Here is a 20,293-nt window from a genome sequence, read left to right on the forward strand (position 1 = left end):
TACGAAGGGTCTCTTTTTATTTCATAATCCAAAGCTTAATTCACTTTATTTCGGGGGTTCTTTACTGATCCTTTTTACATGCAGGGAGAAAAAGAAGGTAAGGATCACTTCTTCACGACATTCCGTATGAGACCATCTACCTAAAGATTAGTAGAAATGACACACCAAAGTTGTTGGGCAGGCCTGACACTACTTGTCAAAGAGGTTTCGGAACCGGTCCATCACTGTCAGTTCCTAAACAAGATGGATTTATCACCATTTTCATTCGTTGAAAACAATAAAATGTGTTTGGCTTTTTCCATGGCAAAAGTCAAATTCCATATTATAAATAAAAAATAATTTATTAATAAAACTTTTATATATAAATTCTTAGCTATCTATGAGCTAAGGCTGAAAAATAAACTTCAGCGGAAAAAATCATAAAATCAACTCTAAAATTTAAATTTTAGCTTATAGGCATAAGTAGAGACGAAAAGATAAGAAAAGATAGATGTGGAAGGATGATGCCACACCAAAGAAATCAATCGATCTGTGGTCCTTTTTGCTCTTTAATCAACTTGCTTATTACTAGTTGGTGTGTCGCTAGGATGGGATTATACTTGTTGCTTCCAAATTTAAGGGCCTCCCAAATAACTGTTTTAATAAAACATATAATCTAAAATTAGTCTGTGGCTATAAAGTTTTTTTTGGATAACTTATATCCATATAAAAAGGTTATAAAATCCGAATTGGGTCTAAACCATCGTGGGGAACTATATTGATGTTTTTTTCGACATTTTCCTTCACAATATCATAACAATTTATTTAGCGTAATGCTATAATGATGTTACAGTCACTCATGGATGCTAGTCATAAACACGATAATTTCCTAAAGTCTGAGAAGGCGGTCTATAACTGCCTGCTAGTATAATAAACCTTCAATTATATAATATACTAGGATAATGTGACAAGCCTAGGTGCTTGTCAAAAGCCTGTGTGCCCAGGGGGTCATCATTTGGCGTTTTTAAGGAAAAAAAATCAAACATCTTTATAAATAAAAAATAATTTATAAACTTTTATGTGTGCAGTCTTAGCAATCTAAAAACAAAAATAAAATATTAAACTATGATAAAAAATATTCTAAAATCAATTGTAAATTTAAGATTAAAAATTTTAATTTTAATGTATAAACGTAAGTTAAAATGAAAAGATTGATATACACTTTAAATTTAAATTTTGAGGCCAAAGGACCCTGCAAAATCCACCGGTGGATCATACACTTTAGGCTATTGTGGTCAACAAACTACATGTAAGATTGATATAACGTTTTGATTGATTGAGCTACAACTAATAAGTACTAGACAAATAAACAAAATAACCAAAAATAATTTAGGATAAAACTTTTACCTCCATATTACTTGAAATTTGAATTCATATGTTAGAAAATAGATTGCGATGTATTAAATTTTACGATTTAAATTTTAGAGATGACCAACAAACCAACAAGCATATAATGGGTACTTCACTATTGATAAAAAAACTACTCTTTCAAATGATACTTCCAAAAAGTTTTAGTAGTAGTGACCTCTTTGACACTTTTGAAAATAAAGCGTAGTCTTGTAAAAGCTAATTACAAAACGGCCCTTTCGGCGATATAATATTAGACTTTGCCTAACGTCTTGCAAAGTGTGTATTAGAGACTAGAGAGAACCGCGGCCAGTCAACAAAAGGATGGCTCGAGTTTCCTGCTGCAACAAAATAAGTTTCAAAGAATCAAATCGTGTATTGTACAAATCGTTTCCCTGTGACACGTCTTACACAACCGGACTCTGTCACCCGTGTGAAGCCGACACGCGGGCCCGGCATGTCAGCCTCAGACCACTGACAGTCGCCACACGCAAACAAATCAATCAAACTCTTTCCTTTTTTTTTCTTTCTATCCTTCCATTTCTCCCTCCATCTTTCAAACTACTGCTGCTGTTGCTACTCCCTAAACCCGTTGAATAGTTCGCCCGTTCTAACCTGATTGATCTACCAACCGCTCCCAAAAATAAAAATCAACTCTTTCAATCAAAGCTTTGACAAATGAAAGCGAGGAGGAGGAAGAAGAGGAGGCAAAGGTAGAATCTTTGGGCAAAAGTTTCCCCGCGTGTTGAACGGTTCAATGGATCAGAGGCGGACGGAGCCGCGCCGCCGCTCCTCGTACCAGCAGACGCAGCTGAGCGCGACGAGCACCTCGACGAGCGCCGCCTCGGCCTTCTCCTTGTCCGCCCACCGGAGCGTCTGCAGCGCGTACACCCGCGGCCCGCCGTCGAAGCGCCGCGTCCGGTCCATGTTCCGCTCCGCCTGCCACTGCACCGTGTCGCGCGCCATCGGGCCCAGCCACGCCATGATGCGGTCCACCGCGTCCTTCCACCCCTGCGCCAGGCCGGCGTCCAGCGGGCCCGGGTCCCGCCACCAATCGCGGAGCTTGGACCGCACCGCCGCACGGAGCTTCGCCGGCAGCATCTCGTACATCTCGGCGCGCTCCGCGTTGGCCTCCTCTTGCCGTCCCTCGGCCTCCATCTGCAGCAGCTGCTCCGCGGAAACGATCACGTTCGCGTACTGCTGGTCCAGACCCGCGCCGCCGACCGTGGTTGCCGGCGCGTCCAGGAGCTTGCGCCAGTCGACGGTGGTCTTCTGCCCGGACGGCCTCAGCCCGATGATAGGGCACGAGCTGCTCATCACCGGCGGATGGACTCGGGACGGCCCGTCCCGTCGCGTGATCGGTCCGGACGACGCCTTCGCCCTCGCCGCCCGCGGGTTGAGCAGCTTGGACAGACGGGCCTGGACGCTGTCGGTGGTGGTCGACGGCAGTGGCGGCGGGAGGCCTGGAACGAATGCGCCGAAGATGGTGCAGATGCGGTTGAACACGGCGCAGGCGGCGCGCGCCATGAGGCCGACGGCCTTCTCGTAGCTCTGGTTCCACAGGGACTCCTCCTTGAGGCGCTTCACCTTGAGCCGCTGCGTTTTGAGGTCCTGCTGGAACGAGTCGGCGCCGGGAGATTCGCCGGCGGGCGGCGGGGCCACCGGCTGCGCCGGGATCGGCCCGCTCAGGCGACTCCACCCACGGAACGCGAGCTTCCGCTCGGCGGCCTCCAGCTCGTCGAGCGCCTCCATTTCGGAGCACAGCCTGGCCGTGGACGCGACGAGCCGCTCCATCTTCCTGGCCTTCACCTTGAGCCCCTTGGCGACGAGCGGGTCCAGCCGAGCATCCGGCTCGCCGGCCTTGAGGCTCGTGTACACCCCGCCGAAGTCGAGCCCGCACCTCAGCCCAAGCCGCGCGACGGCGGCCGCCGCCGCGTCCAGCGACACGACCAGCTCGGCGCAGGCCAGCCTGAGGAGGAACGCCTGGTCCGTGGAGTTGAGGTACGACACGCCGGGCGACCGCATCGTGTCGGACCGCAGCCTCGACACCTCCTGCTCCAGCAGCGACCTGTGCAGCGACAGCAGCCTCGACATCGCCGCCGCCGCCTCGAACGCGAGGATCTCCAGCGCCGCCTGCGGCCCCGACGGCAGCCGCAGATCGACGGGCAACCACATCTTCTGCACAACCATGAATCTACTACTTCTCTTCTCGTAGGCTCGCAGCACAGGGCATGGATCGATGCCCTCGATCGAGCTAGCTAGCTTCTCCTCTCGTTGATCCGATCACCTCAGCACATCGACGCGGTTGCAGGTACAGGTTTCGGTTGGGCTGGTATGGTGGCAATCTCTTATATAGCACCGCGGGGTTCCATGGCGCTTGTTCTTGCCGGACCTGAGGTGAAAATTAAACGAGGTAACTACTGGTTTGGTGATGGCGACGCGACGGTGGTGTGGGTGCGGGCTATGCGAGAGCGAGACACGGTCGCCGGGTGCGAATGCGAGGGCCAAAAACGGTAGGCGCCTCCGCTTACCAGACGTTCGTCTGCAGCGAGCGCGTGCTTGTTTATTCCCGGTGTGGGACACGCCCCGTTTATAATCTCTACTCCCGCTGGTTACGTGACGCTGGATTAGTCCGAGGTTACGGTGAGATAAGTGCTTAATCTACTGGTTTGAGAGTGATTACGTGCAACCCCCTTTCACCCATTCTTTTTTCTTTTGCTCGCACTTAAGTTAAAATTTAAAATTTTAACTTATATTTGGAGTTAATTTTAGGGTTTTTTTAACCAAAGTTTATTTTCTAGATTTAACTTTTAAATTTATTTATAAATTTGTCGTCTGGTTTTGTATATAAAACATACAAACAATCGCCCGTTCGTTGACAGAGATATCCCTGTATGTACGGGAATCACAGAGCTTTTACGATAGGGAGGTAATCACCGTGCGTTAATGGACGTAATTAGATGTTGACCTAACAGAGGAGAGATAAGAGACCACATGAAGAGACACATGAACTGGAATAGGTGGAGAAAGACGGTCTATCAGAAATGCAATCGAAAATGGTGAGAAAAGAAGAATAGAGCTCTCATATTTAATATTTTTCATATTATTCAATATTGAATATAGACAAATAACTAAATTAGAAGCTTGCACACAACTACGAAGAAATATGTATATGCATTTATCATTGAGCTCCACCGACGACCAGACGTTTTTAACATATAGGAGCACTGCGACACGAAGAATTGAAACCAACACGCCTACGTGGTTATTGACCTGGGTCGACCTGCACATCATCAACAACACTGCTTTGATACAACGTGGAGAATATTGAATTAAGTAGAAACTCTTTTATTCTGACGTGTATTGCACGTATCCTCATGTACATGTAGTGTATGCATATCATATACAGGAGACGAATACTTGAATTACAAGTCAAGTTATAAATGATTTAAATATATTTTTGTTTCTAATATTTATCTTATTTTCTATAGGATTATTCTATCTTTACCGTTTCTATTCGACTTCGATGTCTCTAACTATATATATTTATAGAGAGATGAGAGATGACAATAGAGAGAGATGACCTAACCGTTATAGGTGGAGGATCTCTCATCAAAGATACAATAGATAATGGTGAGAAGAGAATAATGAAGATTTTATATTCAGTAACAATTGTTTGCTTCACTCTCGTTTCGACTCATGAGAATGTTAAATCTCTAACTTGTCTTATATTTTAGTTGTTAAATCTCTAACTTGTCTTATATTTTAGTCCATATCTTCTATATATGCAGTATATATGGCAATGTAATATACAACACAAAATATATGATTTGTACCTATTTAATATTTCCCACGTATTTTAGGTGGTGTTTGTTTCTGGGGGCTAAACTTTAGCCCCTAGTCACATCAAATGTTTAGACATTTATTATAAATAGTAAACATAGTCTATAAATAAAACCCATGCATAATCTTGGACTAATTTACTAAACGAATCTAAGGAGCCTAATTAATCTATAATTAGTCTATAATTAGCCTATGTAATGCTATAGTAAACATTTGCTAATTATGGATTAATTAGGTTTAAAAAATTCGTCTCGCGGATTAGCTCTCATTTATAAAACTAGTTTTTTGATTAGTCTATATTTAATACTTTAAATTAGTGTCAAACATCCGATGTGACATGGGGCTCCATCTAAACGTTACGTAGGGGTAGAGGTGTTTTGCTGCGTATTCATGGAATTCCTAGCAGAATGCGTGTTGATCGGTGTTTCTTCATTAATGAAGCTAGAGCTAAGTCTTCAAAGAAAAAAAAATGAAGCTAGAGCTAGGACACGCATATGGCTGCATTTTCAGATAGTTCCGCCCATCCTTTCTTCAAAAATGCCTGAAAGAACTGGTAGCACATGGTCGGAGTCAGCATTCAGTGGCTTGTATACAAGGCAGCTTAGACATGCATATGCATGTGTTAGGGAGTGTTTAGCTGAAGAAATAAAAAATTTTGGATGTCACATCAGATGTTTGATCAGATGTCGAAAGAGGTTTTTGGACATGAACGAAAAAAACGAATTTCACGGCTTGACTAGAAACCGCGAGATGAATCTTTTGAGCCTAATTAATCTGTCATTAGAGCATATGAGTTACTGTAGCACTTATGACTAATCATGGACTAATAAGCTCAAAAGATTCGTCTCATGATTTTTTCCATAACTGTGTAATTACTTTTGCGTTTCATCTATATTTAATGCTATATTTATATGTTCAAAGATTCAATACGATGTTTTCTAGGGAAAATGTTTGGGAACTAAACGTAGCCTTACTTCAGAATTAAGAAACTGCATAAGAGCTACTCACACGTTGTATGTTGTTTGTTATACATTCAGAATTCGTACGGCTTGCTGGAACGGAAATGTCATTATTTTATCTCAACCCCCATACTCTAGCAGAGCTAGAAGTTACAAGTGTATGATTAACATCAAATTTAGATTGAAGTCACATAATCCTCTCTGTCCAAATTATGCTCCAAAGGAACCCAGAGAATATATGTAAGACGAAATTGGTTATCTTTTCCTTTCCTTTCTGACAGAGCAGCATTTTTCCTTCGGCTATAGTGTGGATTATAACATTGCAAAGTGTTTATTGAGTTGCATATGGAACCATTAATTGCTCTGTAAAGGTCTAGTAGTGATCCTGTCTCAGACGCGAAATGGAAGTGGACTGTCATTCCCTTAATTGTGTAAACCACTATTCGGCTCAGAAACATGCACATATAATAATCGGCCTCATTGTTTTGCATAGAGCTGATTATAAGTTGTACAGGCTTATCGACGATCAGAAAATAATCCGCAACTAAAATTTTCTTGTACAGAGTAGAAGTGGTATGGTCAGTTGTATGCCCAGTAATAATCAACTACTTGCTGGATGGGCTAAAATTGGTAGGATTATAAGGCAGGATTGCTTCAGATGCAGAGTAGTGCTCATGTCTATGTAGGAGTATAACATGGCGTATCTACAATGGGCACGTAGTCTCGGTACCAATGTGATCACCCCTATATTTTCTCTATTTATATTGTGCTATTATGGACAATATTTGGTATTGTATAATGAACACTATCATACTTCTACTATTTTATTCTATTTATTATGGATTGTATCACGTACGTACAGTATAATATTTGTGCTATGGACAATGGACACTAATATTTGTGCTAGTTATGAATGCATTATGGTGTAGGCATGTATTTTAACTTCTAATTGTGTTATGTATCAATTACTAATTGTGAAATATCATATATATAATTATTCAAATGTCCCTATTTAAATAGAGTTTATGCCGAATTTTTTTGGTTTACAAATACTATGTTTTAATTGTTTCAAATATTTCCTATCATTTTTATAATTTTACACTATTAGTTTTGATTTTATTTTTATTTTTTCATCTTAGGATTGAACTGTTCATGGTTTTGTAGAAAAAACATGCAGTTTTCAGGCGCCCAACCAGACGGTTTTCTTAGCCAAACCACGGTTACCGTCAGAATTGAGGCCAGACGATCACCCCTGCAGTGGGTGTAGATATATATAACTCTGTCCATCACGTTTAAATAGTGACATATATGAATATAAAGAAACGTGACGTTTTTTAATATGAATTTGGTGAGGCCCTGAAATTTTCTATTGATATTTGTCTATTTGAGTATGTATCTAGGGATGCACCATGCACTCTGTGGTTGTGTTTTACTGTTATTTTCACCTTTTACTTCCTTATCATGCTAGCTTATTAAGGGTGTGTTCCAGGACGAAGCTTTTATACGACACGCAAATAAAAAAATCAATAACATATTATTATTAAGTATTAACGATTATAACATTAAAAAATAAATTTGTTTGATTTTCCAAAGCGGCCTATGTATAGAAATTTTTTAAATGAAATATACGGCTTAGCACATCAAAACATGTCGGTGTGCTCACGGGGAAGATGGAAACACCTCAGCCATAAGATGCTTACCGGTGACTAAATGGTATTTTCACTCGTTATGATAATAAAAATGATATGTCGTCCTTGATAAAATAGTGAGAGGTTAAAAAAATTAACCCCAATGTTTTATACCTCCGATACAACTCGGACACTAAAATTTGTGCCCCATTGTAAAAATGAATAAATATCTAGCCTTTTTCAAATAATATATGATAAATCGTTAGGGCAAAGTCGCCTCCCCTATTTTCCAATGGTTGTGTAAAATTAAAAAAATAGCTAAAATGGTTATATTCGCAATCAAATGGATTATTTCTCTCATCTCATGGCCGCCCAAACAAATGGTTAAACACGTGATAATAAACAATTTTGGAAGCTTGAATAGTTGAATACTCTATACTACACATGACAATTGACAAGTGTCACATCCAAAAATCCGCAAAATTTCCTCGGATTCCCACTGGAGGTCCATGCTTCCTCGATTTGACCCGACTTTTGTACTCTCAGCCCCACTGCGTCGTTGCCTGGAGGGTGAGAGAAGAGAAAACCGGTTAGGCTGTGTTCTTGTCTGATAATTTAAGATGAAAGATGATGAGATTATGTGATAGCTATTTAATAATATAAATGGTGAAATTAATTAATGTAAAATTTAAAATCTACTCTATAAATATGATACGATGAATTTCTATATATAAAAATTTTTATAAAAATTACACCGTTTAGCGGTCTGAGACATGTGCACACATGAGTCGAGTATAATCTGCCAAAAGAACACAGTCAGTATCATAACTTTGGAAGCTATCGGTATTGTTCCTTTGCCCCCACTTTATTCTCTTTTTTGCTTTCTTGTCATTTGCACCTGCTTTCTTAGCTACTAAACAGTACTTTTAAAAAAATCTATATATATTTATATCATCTTATATTTTAAAATAATTTTTAACTTTATAATAATAAATTCTATCATATATAACATTACATTAAGTAGCCTATCAAAATATTAGATAATACTTCCTGCCTCGTCTTTCGTCAAAAGATCGTAGCCTATCTGAGCTTGACGTGCGTGGCATGGCCAGCGGCTGGCTTTGGAAAGCATCAGAGCAAGTAGACTATAAGTTAGCTATAAACTGATATGGAGCAAAGATATAATAAAAAAGAAGTGAGGTTGACTCTTATGCAAAGGTAAGAGAAAGAGATAAAAGATAAAAATTGTAGTCAATGTTATAGCCAATCTATTATATGTGTTGACTAAGGTTATAGCTATAGCTATAGCTAGTAAGTTGGACTTGCTCTCAAACCCGACTCCGTGTGGGGCCCTTCCGGCCGGGTCGTTGACGCGATTGGCTTCTTCCTACGAGTAGTTCACAGATACGGCTACTCCAGTCTGCCAGGCTCAGATTGATGTACTAGTTTACTTCCATCGACGTGGATGACACTTCAGGGAGCCTAATCTTCTCCTCTTCAAAATTTGACCGGCGATCGAGTATTCGAGTGCTCGAGTTACCTGGACATTTCGGCGCATCAATGCATGGTAAAGCACTGTACTCAGTTACTCACTACCAGTAGTAGAGATAACACAGCTAACATAATAAAAAAACATGTCAGCGGTTTTTTATTAGCGGTGATAAAATTTTCCGAGCAAAAGATTGCAGAATACGAATAAATATACTATTTGATTTTTACTATTTTCCATCACATAAAAAAATTAAGGACGACAAGTTTGTTATAAACCAGTTGTGATTTCAATATTGATCATTCAAAAACGATAGTTAGATGTATGTCCATAATCCTGATATAATATAAAAACATGCCGAGTGACAGGTCTAATTGGGGCTCGAACAATACCCTATCTAGATGAGCGGAGCACTTCTTTATTTTATTTTATTTTTTTTGCATTGTTCTCTTGTGTTTTCTTCTGAAACTGATTTAAACCATATTGTTGGTGTAAGCTCAGCCCCTCTATTGTTCAGTGGCCCCTCATGTAGCATCCAAAATTTCAACAAAAAAGAGCAACACATGGCCCATCCGGTCTAAAGACAAATCAACTCTACTCAGTTCTCACACATACACTGCAGTACCTGGCTCAGTACCTTCATGTGCATCGGCAAAGATATTGAGGCCTTGTTTAATTTTCAATTTTTTTTTCCAAAAACATCACATCAAGTTTTTTATTGAGGCCTTGTTTAGTTTTTAAATTTTTTTTCCAAAAACATCAAATCAAGTTTTTGGACACCTAAATAAAGCATTAAACATAGATGAATTAAAAAATTAATTGCACAGTTACGAAAGAAATCTTGAGATGAATCTTTTGAGCCGTAACGAACATGTGCTAATGATGGATTAATTAGGCTCAAAAGATTCGTCTCGCGGTTTCCAGGCTAGCTGTAAAATTCGTTTTTTCATTCGTATCCGAAAACCCTTTCCAACATCCGGTCAGACATTTGACATGGCACTTCTCCCAAAAATTTTCTCAATTTAAACACCCCCTAAGTATCACTACCGGTTGAAAATATAAATTATTGGCAGAAACGGAAGGGAAAAGATAATGGTGTAACAGTGTAAAATCACCAAAGATATTGAGTATCACTACCGGTTTGGTTAGGAACAATGTTGAATCCATATGAACCCAAAATAGTTGTCGTCGTTGTCAATCTTTGGTCCGTTCTAAACAGCGATTTGGATTCGTCAATTAGCAGTATGAAAAAATAAATATGACTAGTTTATGGTTTATTGGGTATTAATTATTAAAAGTTAAAAATAAATATATTTGACTTTTTAAAGCAACTTATGTACACAAAGTTTCCGCATGAAAGATAAGGTTTTGCAGTTTAAAAGTCATGCTAACAAAAAAAAGAAAAGACCTATATCTAAGCCCAAAATAGCTTAAAAGAACCTTAACCAAACTGGTAATGACCTGTATACTTTTTTTTGTTTACCAGTGGACATGTCAAGTCCACGGCCCACATGGCAGGAGCCAGGTAGACACCAAAAAACAAAGAGGAAACAGTGGCCACCATGATAATCCGGTCGTCTGACTCGACATTAGTAAAAACGGCAGCATGATACGACAAAGCCGGACGTACGTACACATGCATGCATGACATGACAAAGCATTTGCGCGTACCGTGCGTGCAAGAGCCCAATAGCGACGGGGCCTTCCAGTAAACGGGGGGCCAGGTCGCGATCAACCACGGGACGGACGGGGGCGCACTCGTCGTCTCGTTGATGCGAGGCGACGTCCGTCCGTCCACAGTTTTTCTCCTCCTCGGCGCGTCCCGGAGCTTATTTTTGCTTTCTTTACAGCTTCTAGCTTGGAGGGGGACACGCAAAAACGAGTGAAGCTGAGGTGGTGTTTAGATTGAGAAAATTTTTAGGAGAAGTATCATGTCAAATGTTTGATCGGATGTTGGAAGAGGTTTTCGAATACGAATGAAAAAACAAATTTCACGGCTAGCCTAAAAACCGCGAGATGAATATTTTGAGCCTAATTAATCCGTCATTAGCATATGTTGGTTACTGTAGCACTTATGGCTAATTATGGACTAATTAGGCTCAAAAGGTTCATTTCAAGATTTCTTCCATAACTGTGCAATTTTTTTGGTTCATTTATATTTAATGTTTTATTTAGATGTCCAAAAATTCGATACAATGTTTTTTAAAAAATAATTTGAAAACTAAACAGGCCTGAGACGACCAGCGAGAGGGCGATCTGTGTCGGGAGGCGGACCGATCGATCCTTCCGTGGCAATTTCAGGAGAGAGGCAGAGTCCTGTTCAGATGGAGAGGGACGTCTGTAAAAAAAAATTCTTCGGTTTCCGTGTCCAACGTTTCACCATCCGTTTTATTTAAAAATTTTCAAAAAATTAAAAAAATTAGTCACACGTAAAATACTATTCATAATTTATCATCTAATAAAAATAAAAATATCAATAAAAAATTTAAATAAGACAAAAAGTCAAAAATTAAAAATAAAAAATAAAAAATTAGTTTATTTTAGAACAAAGCGAGTAGGCGCGGAGCACATCACGGGATCTCGGGACCAAAGTCACCCAACGGGAAACGGCTCCCCACCAAAATAATGCGAGCTAGCACACTGCCACTGGCTAGCAGGGGTATAGTCAGGACAAGTTCTTAAATTTTTTTTCCAAAAATATCACATCGAATTTTTAACACTTAAATAAAGCATTAAACATAGATAAACCAAAAAACTAGTTGCACAGTTACAGAAGAAATGTTGAGACAAATCTTTTGAGCCTAATTAGTTTATGATTAGCCATAAGTGCTATAGTAACCAATATATACTAATGACGGATTAATTAAGCTCAAAAGATCCGTCTCGCGGTTTCTAGGCTAGCCATGAAATTTGTTTTTTCATTCGTGTCCGAAAACGCCTTCCGACATTCGGTCGAACATTTAACGTGACGCTTCTTTCAAAAAAAATTTCTCAATCTAAACACCCCTCATTCGGTTAGCTCAGTCACGGGAAAAATTTCGAAATTAGTTTGGAAAAGTTATAACCGAGTAATTCGGTTTTGGTTGATCGAAATTTAAAATGATGCTACTGTAAAAAAAGATAGGAATTGAAAAAAAAATAACAACACATCCCAAGAACTAAAATGACAACAAATCATAAATATATCTTCAAACGTAGCATCACAGTTGCATTACTAGATGGGCTTTATGAGCAACTAGATTTAGATGTACCTTTGTTTACATTACTTCGATCTTTCAGTTAACCGGTAACTATAATTCAATTCACCGAAATTATTTCAGTTAGCTCTAATCGGTGACTGAAATATTTCCCGAAAAAATCAGTTTCGGATTCTATTAGTTCAGTTCGCTTTTTTCCTTTCGTTTCGGGTTTTTTTTTTGTGCACCCCTATTAGCCAGGGGCTGTGGCTTTGATTGGGTTGCGTGGTCAAGAGCTTGGAGGTAGAGACAGAATACAGGCGAGAGTTTCCGGCAGATTCGCCGCGCCAAGCTTACGACGCCGTATGGCTTCGTTGTCGCGTTGGATTTACCGGGGACTAGCTGTTTTGTGTGGCCTACCGTTCAGTCGGTTTTTTGACCTTTTGATCAACGCAGACGGCAGACCCAAACTGTGACTGTGAGGCCCTGTTTAGTTATTAAAAATATTGCATCGAACTTTTAAACATCTAAATAAAGTATTAAATATACATGAACATTAAAACTAATTATATAGTTATGGGGAAAATCGTGAGACAAATCTTTTGAACCAAATTAGTAATGTACATGATTAGCTATAAATACTACAGTAACCAACATAGGCTAATAATGATTAATCTCAAAAGATTCGTCTCGTAATTTTCAGGCAGAATCTAAAATTTATTTTGTAATTAAACCACGTTTAATACTTCAAATATCTATCGTACGCGTTGATATGACCTCTATACTAAAATTGTTTGCCTGAGCGACGAAAATTATTCTTTCTGTTCCGAACCGTACCTGATGGCAGTGCCCGGTGTAGTAGACTTGAGACTTGTACGTATCGAAAACGATAGTTTCAGTTGAAAATTTCATTTGGTAATTTGAAGATAAACGGGATGTGATACCCCTGCTTGGTAACAAACTAACAATGACAGGTAATCGGATACTGGCCGAGTTTAAAGCCGAAACTCTCCCAGTCTCCCTGGAGGGTGTAATTGGATTATCAGATAGCGGACTTCTCTGAAATCCGTTGCTATTAGTGGACGGCAGAGTGCAGAATGATGGGCCTTATGCCCTTAGTCTAAAAAGAACAAACTGAACTTTCAGAAGAAGAAAAAAGAACAAACTGATGGGCCTCCAGGAACTGGTCTACTGCTTCTTTCGTACGTTCTTCCAATGTTGGAGTGAAAGTTCATTTTGACTCCCTTGTCTATGGGTTGATTTGTATCCCTCAACCACAAACCAGGTTATGGCCTCCCTCAATTTTAAAATAAGTTCATTTGAGATTTCTTAACTTAACAACGAGTTCAATTTTTATCCTAGACCATAATATCGGATATAACAGGTCCTTCAACTGTTAAAATTTTAACAGTGCAAATAAGATCATTCGGTGCTTTACAAAGGCAGTATTTGCCAACGTGACGCCTACGTGGCTGGTTTGACTTCATCCTCGTTCAATGTGGCAGTGATATGGCACTGAAAACAAAAATTTAAAAAAAAATGTGTGTCCTGTACGGCGATATCCTCAACCGGTCAACTTCCCTGTCTCGGGCGAATTCCCATGGATAGAGAAGAGAGGGGATGAGATGGAGGCATGGGCCTCCACTATTTTAAATTTTATTATTTGACTGACATGTGGCCTCATTTTTTTGTTTTATTTTTTAATTATTAAATTTTGCATCATGTGGCAGGCTAATGCCACATCAGAAGAAGATTGAATCAAACTAGCCACGTAGTCATTACATCAGCTGAAACCGTCATCTAAACCATATTGGGACTTATTTTACACCCGTTTTAGCGGTTGTGGAACCAGTTAGATCTGATTTTCTAGTTAAAGATGAACTTATTATCCCCTTTTTTTTAGTCCTGCACGGGCCAGGTTAAGCTATATATTCAAAAGACTCGTCATTTCACAAGATGGGCTTTTAGGCCCAACTCACTGCCCATCACAATTTTTTACAGTATGAGTCTGGGGTCCACGGGAAATTATAATTATTTGTTGAGAGACGAATTAATTAGCATATTTCCACATGGTGCTTTGACTATACGGAATCAAAGGCCAGCTAATTCAAGATCCACACTTTCTGTGTGTTCTCTGGATGGAACTATTCAATTCACTTCCCCGGCTTATATGTGAATTTCTTAGAAAAGTATAAAACTATTTTATACTATGAACTTTATAGTACTTTTATTTCTCTAAACTCTTTGAATACTTATCACAATTTTATTGAACTATGCCAGAAATGAAACAAATCCAAAAGATAATTTCACTTGTATTTGCACGAATTAGGAGACGAACGGCAGAATACTTATGCCTAGATTATATATTTTACTAACCGTGACAATAATTGTCACATGGACGCATTATTATCCTTTAACTACATCGTCGCTGACTCGCCGTGTACAAGCTGTTTACTTGTCGGAGTCGATTCGAGAAAATTAACTGTTGCAGTATAGCTAACCCTCGTGCATTTGCTTCATGGTTCGAGTCTCACCAAATGCTTGTCGCACCGCTATAGAAATCGACCCCACAACAAACAGCTCAGCACGAAAAGAGGCACGTTGAATTGCGCATGACCGAGACGAGACGAACACTATAGTTCTGTCCCTGAACCGAACATAGTTCTGTCCCTGAACCGAACAGTGCGTACAGCATGTATAACACAGGAAGAGTCGCCACCGTTGCCGGCGTGCGGTGCACTGACTTTTGATCGCGTCGTCTCAGACGAGCAGGAAGAAGAGCGGCAAGTCACCTCAACGGCGTGGTTAGTGCCACCGTTCTGAGGTAACCACCGCCACCACAGTACATCCACCGATCGAAAGAGCGAAAAAGGCCCTCCCTGTTCATTCATCCCCAGCCGTCGGCGCCGCGGGGGTGCGTGCCAAAAGTTCTCCCCACGCCGAATCGATCGGAACGGTGGTGGTGACTCACTCCCGCCTCAGCGGTGCGGCCCTCCCCGCCCTTTCGGCGCGTGCATACGCCGGCGCAAAACGCAATTTCACTTCTCCGGGGCGGCAGCGGCAGCACGACGCAGCGTGCGCCACACCGCGGGCGCCGTGGCGTGACGGGCCCGATCGAGGCGGCGGCGGAGGCAGAACCAGATCTCGTCTCGGCATGGCGACGGGCGCCACCCACGCACCCTCGTCTTTCCTCCGCATAGCTTTTCTCCAGGTTCACCTCCCCTCGCCCCCACCAACGTGGCCACGACAGCGCCCAACCACCGCCCCGCCCGCCCGCCGGCCCTGCCCCTACCCACGCAAGCGCCCCCGCCACGCGTCACGCCGTGCCGCGACCGACCACCCTCCCACTGATTGCGACCGCCCCTCACCACGTGTCCCTCCCCTCCCCTTCCTCACGCACGCTTCGCCACCGTCGACACTGCCGAGTGGAGCCCTCCGGCCGCTGTTCCCACCGGTCATTGACTTTGTGGGCCAGGGCAGGGTTAGAATCGGTAGGCCTGATATTTCCTGGGCCGCCCCATGAGACGGACCCCATGTGGAGTGGGGCCCACCGGGCATCAATAAATAAGCTGTCTGAGAAGCGGGCTGCCCCCACCACCCCACCCGGCGCCGCCACGTGTTGGCGGCACGGGGTTAGGCGATAACACCGGCGTCGTGGTCGCCGTTAGAGAAAGTTTAATAATATAACCAACAAGCTAGGCATAAAATTACTTATAGTCTTTTTATAGCCCATTTATATAACGATTAGCTCTTCATCTTTAATAAATGACTCACATATATCTGTCTTGGTTCTTGTGCCTGAGCTGGGCCAGCTTCTCCTCTCTCTTCACCTTTCTCTCTACCACATCACATCAGTATTTAGCTAGCTTATAGCCAGCTAATTATACATGCTCTATATCAACCGCCTCGTGGGCCCGGCCGTGGTGGACCCGGGTGCGCGGACACCTTCCACGTGTTGCAGGACGGGCCGCGGCGTGGCCACGCGTCGGGATCAGGTGGTGATCGACGGCTCAGATCCTCCGGACCGAGACACGTCACAACAACTGGGCCTGTCGGTCTCTAGCCCGTGACGGCGACGGGCACCTGCCCTTCCCATCCATGCCCGCCTCCTCCTCCTCCTCTTCTACCTTCTCTTCTACTACCACCCCTCCCCCGCCTTCGTGATTGCGTGTCGTCGCCTCGCCTTGCCTCGCGCCTCCGCTACTGCTTGTCTGCTGCTGCTATTACCACATCGTGGGAGAGGAGAGGGGAGGCCCAGCGCGAAGGCGTGCGAGAGGGGAGGGAGGTGGAGGTGGAGGCGTTTTGTTTCTCGTGTGAAGTGTGCTTCGTTCAGGCTCACGTTTTCCGAGGGCGACGGCGACTTGCTGTGGGGCGCGGAGAAAATCTAGCAAGGCGTCGGAGTTGGGCGGGCGCGCGGACGGACTGCTCTGCTTCTGAAGGGGGGAGAGTATCTGTAGTTTCTTGCGATGGCCGAGATCTGCTGCGAGGAGGCCAAGTCGCCGCCGACCACCGTCTCGGCGGCCGCTGTAGCGGCAGCGGTCTCAGCGTCGTCGGCTGCAGCCGCCGTCTCCTCGGCGATAGACAGGCGGCGCCGTCGGATGGAAATGAGGCGGTTCCGCATCGCAAGTGATCTCGAGCTGGCAACCGGAGAGGACGCGCGCCCCGGGAAGCGGCAGAGGCTGGCGCGCACGGTGTCTGGCGCCACGGGCTCTGACGGGGATTCGGTGTCTCAGCGGCCGAGCTGTGGTTGTACGGAAGAGTTCCCGAGGTACGGGGTCACCGCCGTCTGCGGCCGCCGTCGCGAGATGGAAGATGCGGTGTCCATCAGACCGGATTTCTTGCTTGATTCCGGCAAGCATCATTTTTACGGCGTCTTCGACGGCCATGGCTGCTCCCATGTAAGTATTTGCTGATGTCTAAATCAGCGAGCCGTTTAGTGATCTCCCTACATGTAATTAAGCGTGCTGATTAGCTTGACTTTTATGAATATTAGGTTGCGACGGCATGCCAGGAAAGGATGCACGAGCTGGTCGCGGAGGAGCACAGCAAAGCGGGCTCTGGCGAAGTGGCCCCGTGGAAGGATGTGATGGAGAGGAGCTTCGCGCGGATGGACGGGGAGGTCGCTAACCGGGCGTCCACACGCAGCGACCAAGAGCCCGACTGCCCGTGCGAGCAGCAGACGCCTTCGCGTCGCGACCACGCGGGTTCCACCGCCGTCGTCGCCGTTGTCACGCCAACACAGGTTGTCGTCGCCAACGCCGGGGACTCCCGCGCCGTCCTCTCTCGTGCCGGCGTCCCCGTCGCGCTCTCCGTTGACCACAAAGTACGTATGCTCGCATCACTGGCCGGCAACGCCTTTCCCGTCCATCTGCGAAAATCGTAACTTTGTCCGTCCATGAGCGTGTGCCTGACATGGTCGATATCTGGAATGGTTCAGCCTGATCGTCCCGACGAGCTGGAACGAATCGAGGCGGCGGGCGGCCGCGTCATTTACTGGGACGGCGCCCGGGTGCTCGGCGTCCTCGCCATGTCTCGAGCCATCGGTGAGCTCTAGTTTACCCTTGTCGTCGTCTCAAGAATTTTGCTATGGCACCCGGATCCGAACTCACCTGCGTATGGGCGCGCAGGGGATGGATACCTTAAGCCGTACGTGACGTCGGAGCCGGAGGTGACCGTGACGGAGCGCACCGACGACGACGAGTGCCTGATCCTGGCCAGCGACGGGCTATGGGACGTTGTAACCAACGAGATGGCGTGTGAGGTCGTGAAGGCGTGCTTCCACAACAATGGTCCGCCGGCACCGGCCGCGCGGCCGGTCGGCGTGCCCCCATCAGCCGAGGTGGAAGCCGAGGACGGAGACGCATCGGTGAAGGGGATAAACAGAGCGGAGTCCGACAAGGCGTGCTCCGACGCGGCCATGCTGCTAACGAAGTTGGCGCTGGCGCGGCGGAGCGCGGACAATGTCAGCGTCGTCGTCGTAGATCTCCGCCGGGGATTTTGATTCTTGGCGCATTATTCTAATGCTCCATGATTGTTTTCTTTACTTTTTAAATCTAAGCTATTTTTTCCTTTAAATATCTTCCTTCCTTTTTTTGTTTATTAGTTTTAGTGTTACTAGCAGCTCCTACCAAGATGAATGAATATAATAGCCTCTCTTTCTTTTTTTCACAAACGCGAACCGGGCAGATAACCACAAGAGGGATTGTAACCGGAAGATTTTGGAATCAAGAATCAATACGCACACCTTTAATCCTACCGTAGTTAATCGTTATTCGATCCCAGATGTCCTCTGCATCCATACCGGTAAAACTAGCAAGATGCTGGGTTGATCGCTACTAGTAGTGCTACCAAATATGGAGCATCTTCATGAAGGAATTGAAGCAAGAAAAAGCTCACCCCTCATGTCCAGTGCTAACAACAGCGCACGTCCATCGTGCAATCTACTAAAAAAAGGGGTGAAAAAACACGTCCGATTGGGTGGCTATTTTGGTGGCCATCCTAGGATGAGGACAGACAGCAGAGCATAGAAATTGATGCTGATTCATGCGTGGGGGCCGCGCCGTGGTGCGCTGAACTCGGACGAGATGCTCATGCTCCACAGCTTTCTGCGTGGAAATGGAGGGTGTTTTCTTCTGTTAAAGTTGAGCCTGCCTCAATGATGCGACCCACGAGCAATAGCTGGGGTCCGCGTGTCGCCCCCCACCCCCCCTCCTCTTTCTTTCGTCCTCTGATCCTCTCGATGGCCCTTTGCGTTGGCGACGTAGCACCGAGACCGAGCCACACCGGAGCACTGCACTGTTGGATGCGTGCCCGCGCGAGTTAGGCGCCGCAGCATTATTGAGCAACACGCCTCCTCGGCGCCCCAGCCGGGCGTTTCCGCAAACTGCACATGACACGACGCGACCGGGAGAAAGGGAACCAGCTGTCGCGGTACAGGTAGAGGTAGCAGCATGGCTGCATGGGTGGGTGACTCCGTGCTGACTCGACCCGGATGCGTGCGCGCGTGCCGAATCGTTCCCCGTCTGGATTCCGGGGCCAAACCCCTCCTAAAAAATAGTCGCGGCCTCGCGGGGGCGACGTGTCGCAACGCGCGCCTCCGAAGCGCGCGGGGAGGGGAGTGTCACTCTCACGCGGCTCGCGGGCTCGCGACGGAGCGGAGGCCGAAGTGCCCGGCACGACACCCCTGCGCCTGAGCGTAGGGGTTGACACGGACGGGGGAGCGCGTCGCCGTCGTGGATCCAGCAAAGGGAGATACGGGGGAGATCCTTCGGCGGCAAGGACCGCGGGGGGGGGGGGGGGGGGGGGGGGGGGGGGGGGGGGGGGTGGAGCGCAACAGAGGAAAAGTTGCAGCGATCGCGATGGGACGCCGTTCGTTTTTTGTGCGATGGGAGACGAGGACGACGGACGGATTACGGATCCTGGGAGCAGAGGGCGACCGGGTGAGCCTATGCGCTATTATACCCTGGTTGAGTAGCTGGCTCGCTCGGTGGTGAGGTTGTTAAAAAAGATATAGAAGAATAATATAGTTCAATAGAAATTTTAGAGATAAAAGATAAAATAATATAAAAACATAATATAATATTTGACTGGTACTCAAAATCTCTATATCTTATGTACCTTATATATATGAGTAATTTTACGTTTTTTAAGTAGATACTAAGATATACTAAAATTTTAGTGTAAAAGTATACAGCGATCGCGATGGGACACCGTTCGTTTTTCTGCCGATGGGAGACGAGGACGACGGACGGATTACGGATCCCGGGAGCAGAGGGCGACCGGGTGAGCCTATGCGCTATTATACCCTGGTTG

The 20,293-nt window shown here is 44.6% G+C and overlaps 2 protein-coding genes across 2 annotated transcripts; one reads left to right on the plus strand and one right to left on the minus strand.

Moving 5' to 3' along the window:
- Positions 1-1,624: 1,624 nt before the first annotated feature.
- Positions 1,625-3,692, minus strand: LOC102706798. The gene has a single exon (XM_040528139.1). The coding sequence runs from the start codon at positions 3,574-3,576 to the stop codon at positions 2,149-2,151; it is 1,428 nt and encodes a 475-aa protein (XP_040384073.1). The 5' UTR covers positions 3,577-3,692; the 3' UTR covers positions 1,625-2,148.
- A 12,915-nt stretch (positions 3,693-16,607) lies between these two features.
- On the plus strand, positions 16,608-18,712 carry LOC102707076 (probable protein phosphatase 2C 9). The gene is made up of 4 exons (XM_006644937.2): positions 16,608-17,379; positions 17,475-17,804; positions 17,919-18,024; positions 18,109-18,712. The coding sequence occupies exons 1-4, from the start codon at positions 16,948-16,950 to the stop codon at positions 18,480-18,482; spliced, it is 1,242 nt and encodes a 413-aa protein (XP_006645000.1). The 5' UTR covers positions 16,608-16,947; the 3' UTR covers positions 18,483-18,712.
- The last annotated feature ends 1,581 nt before the right edge of the window (positions 18,713-20,293 follow it).

This window comes from Oryza brachyantha, chromosome 1 (genome assembly GCF_000231095.2).
Source record: "Oryza brachyantha chromosome 1, ObraRS2, whole genome shotgun sequence".
NCBI classification, from domain to species: domain Eukaryota; kingdom Viridiplantae; phylum Streptophyta; class Magnoliopsida; order Poales; family Poaceae; genus Oryza; species Oryza brachyantha.